The sequence below is a fragment of the Trichechus manatus genome, unplaced genomic scaffold (assembly GCF_000243295.1).
Source record: "Trichechus manatus latirostris isolate Lorelei unplaced genomic scaffold, TriManLat1.0 scaffold00028, whole genome shotgun sequence".
NCBI classification, from domain to species: domain Eukaryota; kingdom Metazoa; phylum Chordata; class Mammalia; order Sirenia; family Trichechidae; genus Trichechus; species Trichechus manatus.
In genome coordinates this window covers 442,049-456,461 of record NW_004443964.1, presented here as the reverse complement: position 1 = coordinate 456,461, position 14,413 = coordinate 442,049, and the positions used below count along the sequence as shown (strand labels likewise).

At 51.3% G+C, this 14,413-nt stretch overlaps 1 protein-coding gene across 1 annotated transcript in view; it reads left to right on the top strand.

Moving 5' to 3' along the window:
• Positions 1–14,413, top strand: part of TBCD (tubulin folding cofactor D) — a 200,748-nt gene that overhangs the window by 30,367 nt on the left and 155,968 nt on the right. Inside the window, exons 9-13 of the mRNA XM_004374331.2 lie at positions 5,638–5,683; positions 7,356–7,488; positions 12,146–12,282; positions 13,434–13,494; positions 13,972–14,046. Of these exons, the coding sequence (XP_004374388.2) occupies positions 5,638–5,683; positions 7,356–7,488; positions 12,146–12,282; positions 13,434–13,494; positions 13,972–14,046 (452 nt within the window). The remainder of the gene's footprint in view (positions 1–5,637; positions 5,684–7,355; positions 7,489–12,145; positions 12,283–13,433; positions 13,495–13,971; positions 14,047–14,413) is intronic.

Sequence of the window (14,413 nt, the reverse complement as noted above, 5' to 3'; positions counted from 1 at the left end):
CTCTGTCTCAATGTGCCGTGGTCACCTCTGCATCCTCTGCCACCATGGCGGTGACCTGCTCTGTCTTAACGTGCCATGGTCACCTCTGCACACTCTGCCACCACAGCGGTGACCTGCTCTGTCTCAGTGTGCCGTGGTCACCTCTGCATCCTCTGCCACCACAGAGGTGACCTGCTCTGTCTCAACGTGCCGTGGTCACCTCTGCATCCTGTGCCACCACAGAGGTGACCTGCTCTGTCTCAATGTGCCGTGGTCACCTCTGCATCCTCTGCCACCACAGAGGTGACCTCCTCTGTCTCAACGTGCCGTGGTCACCTCTGTATCCTCTGCCACCACAGAGGTGACCTGCTCTGTCTCAATGTGCCGTGGTCACCTCTGCATCCTCTGCCACCACAGCGGTGACCTGCTCTGTCTCAATGTGCCATGGTCACCTCTGCATGCGCTGCCACCACGCCCGTGACCAGCTCGTTTGTACCACCTCCTGCCACCTCCTAGTTTTGGTAATCGGTCTCTCTTGGTTACCTTTGTAACTTTAGATACCCTTTCCTCCGCCGTCGCTCTCCTCAGTGCCTCCCACCCGCACCCCACACTTGGTAAGAGGAAATCACACGTGCCTTTGCTCTCCTGTCCCTGTCTCCTGCCCTTGCCCACCTCTGCCTCTCAGCCAGTGTCATTGTTCCCTCACTTCACATTGTCCAAGTTGACAGCATCTACATTCAGTCTGTTCCCTCGATTAAGTCCTTAGCTTCAAAGTAGAATTGCTGGTTTGCAGCGTATAGAAGCAGCGGCGTTCACGCTGTTATGATAACGCTGCTCACTTCAGGGGCTCTGTTTTCTGCCCTGCAGTCCCAGTGTCCTGACCCCTGCACTTGTGCACGGGTTCTGCGCCTGGTCTTCCTGTCAGGCGGCTTCTGTCCCCCAGTGTCCTGACCCCTGCGCTTGTGCACGGGTTCTGCGCCTGGTCCTCCTGTCAGGCGGCTTCTGTCCCCTAGTGTGCCTGTTGCTCAAAATCCTGCTGTGTTTTTGTCGCTTCTTCTTTGGACCACGATTTGGACAGCTTTGATTTTCCTGTCGATTGCTGGTTTTTTTTCCTCAAGGTAAGAAGAAACATAAGTCTTCTCCGTCAGTCCTTAATGTAGTCTACTTCTGATTCACTTTGTTTTTTGCTTAGATTCCCTTCTATCCTTCTGGAAAATTCTGCACCATGTACTGGCCAGTATCTGTGGGCAGAAAATGTGTCGTAGATTCTGTGACTTCAGTAATGCTTAAACATGACTACTGTGTGTGTTATTAGTCACAACAGCCTCTGCCTGCTGCGTGGCCAGGGGCTGTTCCCTCGACGTGATGCGTGATGCGTGGGCATTCTGCCCTGGCCTTGCCTGTGGGTGCCTGGGGGCAGCTCTGGTGCTGAGAATTACCGGCTGCCAACTATAAGCTGTAAGGTGGAATCTCCCTGGTAGTGTTTCTGCCTGACTGTCATCTAAAGCTGTGGGCATAATAGAGCGTGTTTTGCAATTCTGGAAAAGTTGGTGGAATTTATGCGGGCAATTATTTTTACACCAAGAGATTATCTGCAGTTTTATTTAAGCATGTGATTACTGAGTATCATTTTGAAAGTTGATTTAAACCTGAATGGTTTTTCTTACTTGTGGCCTTGTAATTTTTTCAGATATTTTGTAATGCTGGCTTTAAGTCTTCACGTGTTACGAGTTGCCAGCACGCAGGGTGGTCCTGGCTGTGTCCTGCCAGTGTGCGTTGACCCTGCGCTCTGGGAGCAGGAGGGAGGAGGCAGGGAGAGCGTGGCTGCCCTGGCTGAGCAGCTGGGTGGCCGCAGGGTGTTGCTGCTGTCACTGAGGTATGGCTGGGAGGGCCTGCAGCCGCCGCCACCACCTCCAGCTCTTCTGATAGTGCTTCCTGCTAGAGCAGAGGTGGGCTCTCGGGAAGCCACTGTTCCCAGGAGGGGCCGTGCCGTGCATTTTGAATTCCTTGCACCCAGGATGATCAGTGGCACTTCAGGGTGGAAATTCTGCCAGATTAGTTTTCTGAACTTTGACACTTCATTTAAAGTTAGAATTATCTAACTGCATGTCTTGTAAGCTTTGTCGTCCACATCGGAAAACCCGGTGTGGTGGCTCCAGGCCACCTGCCTAGTGGGTGTGCGAGTAGGTGGAGCACCAGTGAAGCTCTTGGGGGCTGTCCGCAGCTGAGACGATGGGTTGCAACCCACAAGCTGCCCTAGCCCCAGGAGAGAGTGCTTGTCCATAGCCGAGAGGATAGGGTGCAACCCCTGAGGTGCCCTAGCCCCAGTAGAGAGCTTTGTCCTCGGTCGAGAGGACGGGGTACAACCCATGAAGTGCCTAGGCCCCAGGAGAGAGCGCTTGTCTGTGGCCGAGAGGTCTGACCCGTGAGGTGCCCTGGCCCCAGGAGAGAGTGCTTGTCCAAGGCCAAGAGGACTGGGTGCAGCCCATGAGGTGACCTGGCCCCAGTAGAGAGCTTTGTCCTCGGCCGAGAGGACGGGGTACAACCCATGAAGTGCCTAGGCCCCAGGAGAGAGCACTTGTCTGTGGCTAAGAGGTCTGACCCATGAGGTGCCTGGGCCCCAGGAGAGAGCGCTTATCTGTGGCCTAGAGGTCTGACCCATGAGGTGCCTGGGCCCCAGGAGAGAGCGCTTATCTGTGGCCTAGAGGTCTGACCCATGAGGTGCCTGGGCCCCAGGAGAGAGCGCTTATCTGTGGCCGAGAGGTCTGACCCATGAGGTGCCTGGGCCCCAGGAGAGAGCGCTTGTCTGCGGCCGAGAGGTCTGACCCATGAGGTGCCCTGGGCCCAGGAGAGAGCATTTGGCTGAGAGGTCTGACCCATGAGGTGCCCTGGGCCCAGGAGAGAGTGCTTGTCTGTGGCCTAGAAGATGAGCCGCAACCCAGGAGGTGCCGGGCCCCCGGTGAGAGCGCTTCCCCTCGGGAGCTGAGCTGTGCGTGATCAGATTACCTGGACCATTAAGCATTTCACACGATGATCTTATTCCTGGTTGCAGGCCACCTTTCTAGGTTACAGTGGGCAGTCATCTGGGGTTCAGGTGCCCTCTGTCTTAGCAGCCAGGGCTGGGGAGCAGCAGGAGGCTGACCGTAGGCAGCCCCCTTCCAGACTCAGGTGGGAGAGGGGGCGGGGGTGGTGGGGGGTGGGGGCGGTGCAGAAGTCATGACATGGGGCTCCACACCACACCCAGCTCGCCAGCTGCAGGTCGATGTTCCTTCCTGGAAGCGCGGTTCTGACTTCTTCCAGAATCCATGAGGAAGAAGCCCGGGCATCCGGGTGGTGCTTCCCTCGTAAAGCAAGATGAAGTAGCTGGTAATGGTTTACCAGGTCCTGACGTGGGGGTGCTAGATGAAGCATGTGGAAGTCAGGGCCCCGCCCGCTGTCTCAGCACTGAGCAGTTGTCGGGTAGTCCCTGTGTGTCCCTCGCGTCTGTGTTGTGAGAAGATGGGGTGGAGTAAATCTGCTGAACCCCCTAATCGGGCATGGTGAGCCCACATTTTCGGGGGTTGAGTTGTTGCGGGGAGGGGTAATGGGAGAAAGAATGAAAGATGGTGTCGCTCTGCCGAGGGCTTTGAATACCAGCTGTTAGGCTGGATTCGTGACTCCAGGCCCAGGGCGGAGCTCACGGCTGGCTGCCTGTGTTGCTCAGAGCTGCAGTTGCTCCCAGAGTGGGCTCCTGAGTGTGGTGTCATGAGGGCTTTGCCAAGCTATCAGGCCCTCTGAGAAATTCCAGAGTTCCCATGGCCTGTCTGGGTGGCACGCGTGGCTGAGCCATGGGGTTCTGGGTGGCACGTGTGGCTGAGCCGTGGGGTTCTGGGTGGCATGCATGGCTGAGTCGTGCAGTTCTGGGTGGCATGCGTGGCTGAGTCCTACAGTTCAGGGTGGCACATGTGGCTGAGTCATGGGGTTCTGGGTGGCATGTGTGGCTGAGTCTTGGTTCTGGGTGGCACGCGTGGCTGAGTTGTGCGGTTCTGGGTGGCACACGTGGCTGAGTTGTGGGGATCCGGGTGGCACGTGTGGCTGAGCCGTGGGGTTCTGGGTGACACGTGTGGCTTAGTTGTGCAGTTCTAGGTGGCACGCGTGGCTGAGTTGTGCGGTTCTAGGTGGCACGCATGGCTGAGTTGTGCGGTTCTAGGTGGCACGCATGGCTGAGTTGGGTTCTGGGTGGCATGTGTGGCTGAGTCGTGTGGTTCTGGGTGGCACGCGTGGCTGAATTCTGTGGTTCTGGGTGGCACGCGTGGCTGAGCTGTGGGGTTCTGGGTGGCACCTGTGGCTGAGTTCTGCGGTTCTGGGTGGCACGCGTGGCTGAGCCATGGGGTTCTGGGTGACACATGTGGCTGAGTCCTGCGGTTCTGGGTGGCATGCGTGGCTGAATTCTGCGGTTCTGGGTGGCACGCGTGGCTGAGCCATGGGGTTCTGGGTGGCACACGTGGCTGAGTCCTGCGGTTCTGGGTGGCATGTGTGGCTGAGTTCTGCACTTCTGGGTGGCGCGCGTGGCTGAGCCATGGGGTTCTGGGTGGCACATGTGGCTGAGTCGTGGGGTCCTGGGTGGGACATTTGCTGCACTGCTTGTTCTGTGTGGGCCGTGGGTGCTGGCAGGTGGCACAGGCCCTGGGGGGCTGGCGTGTGCCTCTGCCGCCCTTCTCCCTGTCCCGTGAACCTCCTTGACGCCCCAGCCTTGTTCTCAGTTTGCAGAGCCGTCGGGGGACAGGGATGGTTCCAGCAGCCATTGGCCTGGGACCCGTCACATTATGTATGGCGGTAGCTGGCTTCACCTGCCAGTAAAGTGCTGTTTTCTGGAGGAAAAGACATTTGTCAGCGGTTTCCTAATGTCTGCGGCTCCAGGATGCTTTGAGTGAGGGGCTTGGAGTACTTTTATGCAGAGAGTCTTGTTTGTCCTCCCGACTTCAAAGTGGAAGGAGGGCTGGCGTCCGCGTTCTAGTGACGATACGATGTCCCCTCGGCCTGACCCATCAGATTGGTTGGTTTTTGGTGCAGCATGCGAGGCCTGTAGGTGACACAGGAGCGCCTGCAAGCACGGGGAGGTAACCCGACGGTGGGCTTAGACGCCGTCACCAACCACGCTGGGACCCCTGGGAGGGTCTGGACGCCTGCGATGGGCCTGCTGGGAGTTGGTCCTGCCACTGGGCTCCAGGGCGGAGGGGCTGCTTCTCACTGCTGACCGAGGGCGAATGTTGGAACCATACTTTGTGTGAAGTCATGTGACCTGTGACTTCCACCTGTTGATATCTTTGTTTGTACACAGGTAATTAAAAAGCCATTGGGATTCCTTAGTCTCCCTTTGCCAGGCTGACACCTTTACCTTCAGCTTGGGCTCGTTCCCAAGATGCCCTGATAGGACGTAGTTCCCACCTCTGCCTGAGTGCTGGGCTTGGTCACCTCCTTGCTCTGGGAGATGGCATCTTGGCAAGACTGCCTGTGCAGTGTCATAAGCCCTTTCTTTGTCATGCACTGATACTATTCCTTCGTTATTTCGTGGTGAATAAGAATTTCTGGAAGGTGCAGTAAATTGCTCCAGTAACTTATATTTTAAATTTATAGAAGTATTTGCAACAATGTGAAAGGATTTTTCTCCTTTTTTAGGCACAAATATTTAAACATGGAAAACGTGAAGACTGTTTACCCTATGGTAAGGTTTATTTTTAAGAGAGGGTACGTTTGTGATGTGAGTTTGCTCATATATGATCGAGTATGTCTGCTTAACATTTTATTCGTGGGTGTAAAAATCTGTAACTTGGTACATTTGGACACTGTCATAGTTCTTTTTGTTTGTTTGTTTTTGTGTTTATGTGTGTTAATAATTGGACTTCTAGTGAAATCCCCGATTGTCAGAAATTTAGGAGATTGCATATGGCCTTGTACTGGAGGCCGAGGTGTTTCATGGCGCCCTGGCTCCATGTTCCATGTGTTTGGTCCTGGAACACCTCGTGGGGGTGAGACGGCCAAGGTCACCCTGCCCCCTGGTGCCAGGAACACTGTGCACCCCTGGAGCAGTGGCCACACCTTCTGCCCTTCTGCCTCCCTCTCTGAACTTTAGGTGGAACTTCAGTTTATGAAGATAAGTGCAGAAGTGCAGCTTTTCGCTCTGCAGAAAGGTTTACTGCCTGTGCCAAGAGAAGTTCCTCACAGCTCTGTGCTTTAGAAGATGCCTGAGCTTCTGTTTTGAATACTAGAGGCTTTTTTTTTCCTTTCAAAATTTTATTAGGCAAATTTCAAACATATAGGAAAAAGAGAGACTGGTATAATAAACCCCCATATTTCTGTTTAAGCTTCAGAATTTAGTTCATGGCCAATCTTGCTTTACCTGTACCCCTCCACCCTGAGCATCCTCTCATTTCCTCTGTGTGCAGTCCAGTGTGTCCTTTATGAGACAGGGACACTGTAAAAACACTACCTTGGGGCCCCTATCACTCCCAGCAGTGGGCAGTGGCTGCTCGCGTTTCCACACTTCAGCCCATGGGCGCGCCTGCCCTGTGGACTTGCGCGTACAGATGCCTTTCAAGGGTCACCCAGGTCACTCTCTGCTGCTTAGGTCTCCACCTTTTACGGCGACTTGCTTCTAAAGACAGACATTTGCGAAGTGTGGACAGAAAGCACCTGTGCCCACCAGGACCCTCCCATGGCTCAGTGACACCCGGACACTGGGCGATCACACGTCTGTCCGTGTCCCAGGCCATACTCCAGACCCTAGACCTGCCCCAGGCTGAGCTCTCGGCTTCATCCTGTACTCCTCCTCTTTCCCCTTTTCCCACATTCAGTGGGTCTCAGAGTCTTGTCCATCTTACCTCAAGCCCATCTCCCAAGAACCAGTGAAGTCTTCCCTGTCACTCCGTCTCACCCAGGCCTCCGTGTCCCTGCCAGCAGGCGATGCCGTCTTCTGTGCTCTCCTGGCCTGGCTCCCCTCTGTTCCTTTCCTGGCCTGTGAGGCCCCCGCCGCGGCACACGAGTCCCCCTGCCCCCCGCCCGAGGCCCATCGTCCTCCGCCTGTCTCCTTGATTTTGTAGTCCTGGACTCACCCTGCAAACAACCAACCCATCTAATTCACACCATGTCTTTCACCTTTGCTGGGCTGCTCTCTTTACCCAGAACATCCATCCCTCTAGGGCACTCTCATTTGTTCTGCTGACCTCCAGACATGCTGCTCACGTGGGACCCTAGCTGGTCAGTCATCGCACCGCGCACTTGTAGGGGTCTGCCCAGTCGGTGTGGTCTTGGTGCCGCAGCTGCCAAACACTGATGAGGCAAGCTGGAGATCATGAGAAGCTTTCCACCACGCTGGGTCTAACGTGTTGTCGTTTCAGCTTCCACCATTCTCGAGTGCCTCAATAACTGCAGACTCTCCGAGAGCAACCAAACCCTCCTCCGGAAACTTGGGGTGAAGCTCGTCCAGCGGCTGGGGTTGACCTTCCTGAAACCCAAGGTGGCGAAGTGGAGGTGGGTGGAGGAAGCACGAGTATGCTCAGAGCGGCTTACTTGGTTGGTGTTGTGACTCCTTTGTTCCAGGTGGCAATGGCAGGACTGATGAATGGAAAGTATCTCTTACTGTACCTTTTTCTTAGTCTCAAAAGTGTTTCTGGTTTGAAAGGAACAGTCTTCATTTTGGTTGGTCTCCAACTACACATCTTCATGGTAGAATAATCGAAGCTGGGGTGATGACAAGAAAAACGTGTTGGTGTGTTTTACGTGATGTATCATCCAGATCTAAAATATCACTGCAACTTGTATGCAATAGGAAGTGTTAGTGAGATCATTGACATTCTTCCTTTTGCACTAAGACTAGCCACATTAATGATGCTCAGGCACTATATGGGGTTGTGTGTCCATACCGGGCAGCACAGTTGTGTCCTCACTGAATTGTTCGTTCTGTCAGTTACTGAGAGAGGTAGGTTAAAATCTTCAATTATAATTGTGGATTTATCGATCTCTTCTTTCAGTTCTGACAGTTTTGTTTCATATATTTTGAAGATGTGACACTAGGAGCGTACTTGTTTAAGATTACCTTTATCATTATGAAATATTTATTTTCTTGTGGTAAAGTCTGCTATGTCTGGTATTAATATAACCTCAGGCCGCCCCTTCACTCCACCTGGGAGTATTTGCATGGTATGTCTTTTTCCTTTTATCCTGTGTCTTTCTATTTAAAGTGGGTTTCTTGCAGGTAGCATATAGTTGAGTTCTGTTTTTTTTTTCCTTAATTTAGTCTGACAATCTTTTTTAAACTCTAGTGTTTAGTTCATTTACATTGAATGTAATTCTTAATATGTTGTTGTTAGATGCCATCCAGACAATTCCGACTCATAGCAACCCTCTGTACAACAGAGTGAAACACTGCCCGGTCCTGCGCCATCCTCACAATCGTTATGCTTGAGCCCATTGTTGCAGCCGCTGTGTCAGTCCATCTCGTTGAGGGTTGTCTTCTCTTTTGCTGACCCTCTATTTTACCAAGCATGATGTCCTTCTCCAGGGACTGGTCCCTCCTGATAACATGTCCAGCACCATAATTCGAAGGCATCAATTGTTCTTTGGTCTTCCTTATTCATTGTCCAGCTTTCGCATGCATATGAGGCAATTGAGAACACCATGGCTTGGGTCAGGCATGTCTTAGTCCTTAAAGTGACATCTTTGCAAAAGACTACTTTAAAGAGGTCTTTTGCAGCAGATTTGTCCGATGCAATGTGTCTTGATTTCCTGACTGCTGCTTCCGTGCGTGTTGATTGTGGATCCAAGTAAAATGAAATGCTCGACAACTTTAATCTTTTCTCCATTTATCATGATGTTGCTTATTGGCCCAGTTGTGAGAATTTTTGTTTTCTTTGTGTTGAGGTGTTGGGTTTAAGTCTGCCATCTTGCTATTTGTTTTTATAATTTTTTCATTTTATCTCCCCTATTTGATTTTTGCTACATTTTTAGTGTCATTCTTTTAGTGATCACCGTAGAAATCACAAGATGTGCCCTTACAGTCTACCTTAAATTAGAACATGCTGCATCCCAGGCAGCGTGGGACTTTAAACAGTTTAACTCCACTTACCATCTCCAACTTTTTTTTTAAATTGTAGCTATATATTTTACTTCTAAGTATGTTCTTAACCCTGCAGTACTTTGTTGTTATTCTTTCTTCAGCAGTTGGTACTTTTTCTGTATTTCTCCACGTATTTACTTTTTTAGTGTCCTTTAGTATTTCTTGGAACAAAGGTTTGGTGATAATGATTTTTCAGTTTTTTATTTGTTTTGGAATATCTTTATTTCACCTTCTTTTTAAGAGAGATTTGTGCTGGATATAGAACTGTAGGCTGGCGGTTTTCCCCCTGGCACTTCAGAGGTGTCATTCCATTATCTTCTGGATTCCATAGTTTGTGTCATTCTTATTGATGTTGCCTGAGGTAATGGGCCTTTTTTCCCTCTGGCTGCTTTTAAGACGTTTCTCTTTATCTTTGTCTTTCAGCAGTTGGGACTGTGATGTGCCTAGATATGCATTTTTTTGTATTTGTTTTTTTTTCTCCTTGGAATTTCCAGAGCTGGAATCTGTGGGTTGATATCTTTTATCAGATTTGACAAATTCTCGCTCGTTGTTTCTTCAGCTCTTGCTTCTGTCCCATTCCCTCTCTTCTCCTTCTGGGACTCTAAATATAAGCATTCTCCTTTCATAGATGGAGAAACTGAGGCACAGAAAGGTTCAGGACCTGTGCAGAGTCTTACAGCTAAGTGGACAGGGAGCTGGGCCCAGAGCCTGTGTGCCAGCCTCCCCTGGCCGCCCCTCTGTGAGGTGCGCCTCCCATGTTGGGAGTGTGCGGGGGCCTGCACCACACTTAGGAGGCTGTGGCCACACCCAGGGAGAGGTGCTGGTGGAAGGGCCATGGCAGAGTTGGCAGAAGTGGGCAGCAGATGGGGGGGGAGTGTGAGGGCGACAAGGGCCTTGGTGTCTGGCCTGTCATGCTGTGGATGGGGTGCCGTTCTTGAAGAGGGGAGGTTAGGAGCATGAACTCACTTGGCTTGGAGAGGCGCGTGTCTGCCTGTAAGAGGATGCATAAACGGCTGTGTGAACACCCCTCACATGTTGTGCACATTCACGTCATCATCTGTGTTCATCCAACTTTGTTTAACGGAGACTTTGTCTTGCAAGGATGTTCAGACAGGACAGATGCAGATGTGTGGTCTGTGCTTAGGCTGTTCACGTTGGTGACGGTGAGTGCTTCTATTTCCTACCTTTCCATCATGTCTCTGCAAAGTGTGTAGGATTTTCATGGGCATCTTTTAACACTGGAAGTCACAGTAACATGCTGATTGCAATCATCCAGATAATTTAGTTTTTTTTTTTTTTATTGTGGTGAAAATATATACACCAAAACATTCGCCAGCATGATGTCCACGTTTACAATTCAATAACATTCCATTACACTTTTCATGTTATGCCACCATTATTGCTATCCTTTTCCAAAATATTCCACCACCACTAACATAAACTCAATGCCCCTAAAACAAAAAATGCCCTTTCCCCTCCCTCCCACCCCTGGTAATCATCAGTAGTCTTTGATTTCTGTATATTTGCTTGTTTCATGTAAGTGGGATCATACAGTATTTGCCCTTTTCTGATTGACTTATTTCACCCAGGAGCCCTGGTGGCATAGTGGTTAAGTGCTTGGCTGCTAACCCAAAGGTTGGTGGTTTGAACCCACCAACAGCTCCATGGGAGAAAGATGTGGCAGTCTGTTTCTGTAAAGATTATGGCCGTTGAAACCTTAGGGGCAGCTCTACTCTGTCCTATAGGGTCACTATGCTATGTTGTCAGAATTGACTCAACAGCAATGGATTATTTCAATTAGCATGATGTTTTCAAGATTCACCGGTATTGTGGTGGTATGCATCAGGACTTCATTTCTCTTTTTGGCTGAGTAGTATTCGGCTGTGTGTATGTACTCATTTGGTTTATCCATTCATCTGTTGACAGACATTATAGTTGTTTCCACCTTTGGCTATTGGGAAAAATACTACCTTCGACGTTGGTATACAGGTTTCAGTTTGTGCTCCTGTCTTCATTTCTCCTGGGTATATACCTAGGATTGGGACTGCTGGGTCATCCAGTAGTCCCTCAGACGCGAAGATGGTGCGACTTTGTTTCGTGTGCTTTGGACGTGTGATCAGGAGGTGCCGAACTGACTCGATGGCACTTAACAACAGCAGCAACGATCAGGAGGGACCAGTCCCTGGAGAAGGACATCCTGTTTCGTAAAGTGGAGGGTCGGCGCAAGAGAGGAAGGCCCTCAACGAGATGGATTGACACAGCGGCTGCAACAGTGTGCTCAAGCATCACAGTGATTGTGAGGATGGCGCAGGACCGGGCAGTGCTTCATTCTGTTGTATGTAGGGTGGCTATGGGTCTGAACCAACTTGACGGCACCTAACAGCAACAGCATAGTAGTTCTCTGTTCAACTTTTTGAAAAACTGCCAAACTTTTCCACGGTGGCTGCATCATTTGGCCTTCCCGCCAGGATCTCAACAACACTTGTTTTCCATTTTCTTGATCACAGCCATTCTAATGGCGGCGAGGCGATGCCTCATTGTGGTTTTGATTTGCATCTCTCTAACAGCTAATGAGGAGTCTCTGGGTGGTGCAAACGCTTAAGTGCTCGACCACTAGCAGAAAGGTTGGCAGTTCAAACCCATCTAGAGGTGCCTCGGAACAGGACTGGTGATGAGCTTCCGAAAGATCACAGCCTTGAAAACCCTATGGAGCAGTTCTACTCTGCACACGTGGGGTTGCCATGAGTCAGTTGCCTTGAGGGCAACTAACAGCAGCAATGGCTAATGATGAACATATTTAATGTGCTTGTCGGCCATTTGAATATCCTCTTTGGTGACATGTCTGTTCAAGTCTTCTGCTAGTTTTTTGTTTGGGTTGTTTATCTTTTTGTTGTTAAGTGGTAGAAGTTTATATATATTTTGACTGTTAAACCGTTATGTGATATATGGTTCCTGAAAATTTTCTCTCCGTCTGTAGGTTGTCTTTTCACTTTGTTGATAAAGTAAGATAATTTCATTTTTAGGTTCCAGGTTGTAAGGACTGATTTGAAAGGAGGCTTATGTTCTGCACAGGTATCAGCGTGGCTGCCGGTCGCTGGCTGCTAATCTGAAGCCTTCTACCCAGGGCCAAAAGAAGCAGATGCCTAACACTGGGACTCCTGATGGAGAGGAAGATTACGACGTGCCGGAGGAGGTGGAGAACGTGATAGGTGTGTGGAAGCCTTGGCCCCCTAAGTTAGGCCACTCGTTCTTAGGAGGTTCTACCTGAGGGATGTCCAGTAAGCCTCTCAGTGCGGTGCTCTTGGTGCTTGGCTGGACAGAGGTGAGGCTGCGTCTTAACTGCTTCACGCGCACACTCCTGCCGTTTCCTGCCAGCCCCTCCGATGCATGCCACGTGACCTCACTGCCACCTCTCCCCTTTGTGGTCATCATCTCCGACCTTCCATTGCCTTCTTCGCTCACATGGAACCTGGCGGGGGGCAACACAGAGCCCAGGGGACACGTGGAACCTGGGGGGCACATGGAACCGGGAGGGGAACACAGAACCTGGGGGGGGGGCACATGGAACCCGAGGGGCAACACAGAACCCGGTGGGGCACATGGAACCCAGGGGGCACATGGAACCAGGAGTGGAACCCAGAACTTGGGGTCACATGGAACCTGAGGGGCAACACAGAACTTGGGGGGCACATGGAACCCAGGGGGCACATGGAACCCAGGGGGCACTTGGAGCTTGGAGGGGAACACAGAACTTGGGGGCACATGGAACCCGAGGGGCAACACAGAGCTTGGGGGCACACGGAACCCAGGGGGCACATGGAACCCGGGGGGCACATGGAGCTGGGAGGGGAACACAGAACTTGGGGGCACATGGAACCTGGGGGGGACAACACAGAACTTGGGGGGCATATGGAACCCGGGGCATACAGAACTCGGGGGGCATACAGAACCTGGCGGCACATAGAACTTGGGGGGCATACAGAACCTGGCAGCACACAGAACTTGGGGGGCACACAGAACCCGGGGGCATAGGTGACTGGCCTCATGGCTCTGTGGTGTGGCTGGAAGGGCTTGGCTGGCCACTGTAGAACTCCTTTTTAAGGTGCTGTGAAGAAAGTTTACCTTACTCTGTCATGCTCTTGATATTTGGATTTACTTTCTAAGAATGGTGGCAAAAATTGGTTTTAAATGACTGTTTAGAAACATGGGAATGTTCTGTTCTTGTGGTTAGAATGATGAGTCTTGGGGTGATTTCCTTCGAGGTGGGTGTTGAGTAGTGTGCAGAGTGGGCTGCCCATGCTGCACGATTCAGAATTTTATCTAGAGCGATGGTTCGATTCTGGTACTTCTGTTCTTGCAGAGCAGCTGCTGGCCGGGCTGAAGGACAAGGACACAGTTGTGAGGTGGTCGGCAGCCAAAGGGTATGCACCTGCACTCTTCCAACGTGCACCAGATTTGACTTTTTTACCTTCTAAACGTTCCTTTCCTTTGCCCCCCCACAGACAGGAGTGCAACCCCCTCTCCTGTGTCATCATCACCCCACTCTCCTCCTCAGACACATGTGCACCCCCCATCCTCAGTACCCCACTGCCCCCATAGACAGGCATGCGGTCCCCCATCCTCATTACCCCACTGCCCCCCACAGACAGGCATGTGACTCCCCCATCCTCATCACCCCAGTGCCACCCCCAGACAGGCATGTGGCACCCCCATCCTCATCAGCCCACTGTCCCCCACAGACAGGCATGTGGCCTCCCATCCCTATTACCCTACTGCTCCCCACAGACAGGCACGTGGCCCCCCATCCCCTAAAGAAGGAGCGTTGCCCCAGGCTGTCGACCTGTGCTCAACGTGTGCCCACCAACAGGTGTGAGTGATGTGCTGCCTTTCTCTTTCAGCGTTGGCAGAATAGCCGGACGGCTTCCCAAGGACCTGGCGGACGATGTGGTGGGTTCCGTGCTGGATTGTTTCAGGTATGTGAGATGATCCACACAAAGCTCAAGTGTAAGACCTTTTATGTTTTCTTTCAATTGAGTGATCCGTTAAAAACCAAAAAGCCTTTTTAAAGTCAAACTTGAGAACTCTAGTTGTTTCTGATACACTGCTTTTGGTGGCCTGGAGTATATCATACATAAAGACCTTAAGGAAGAAGAAAACTCAGTTCTGAACACGTACACACATAGATATCCATCTTTAGAGAAAACCTCTGGCCGTCAGGGTGAGATCTAGATCTGTGCCATCCAAGAGAACATTCCGTGGTGATGGAATGTTCTAGACCTGTGTCCAAGAGAGCATTCTGCAGTGATGGAATGTTCTAGACCTGTGTCCAAGAGAACATTC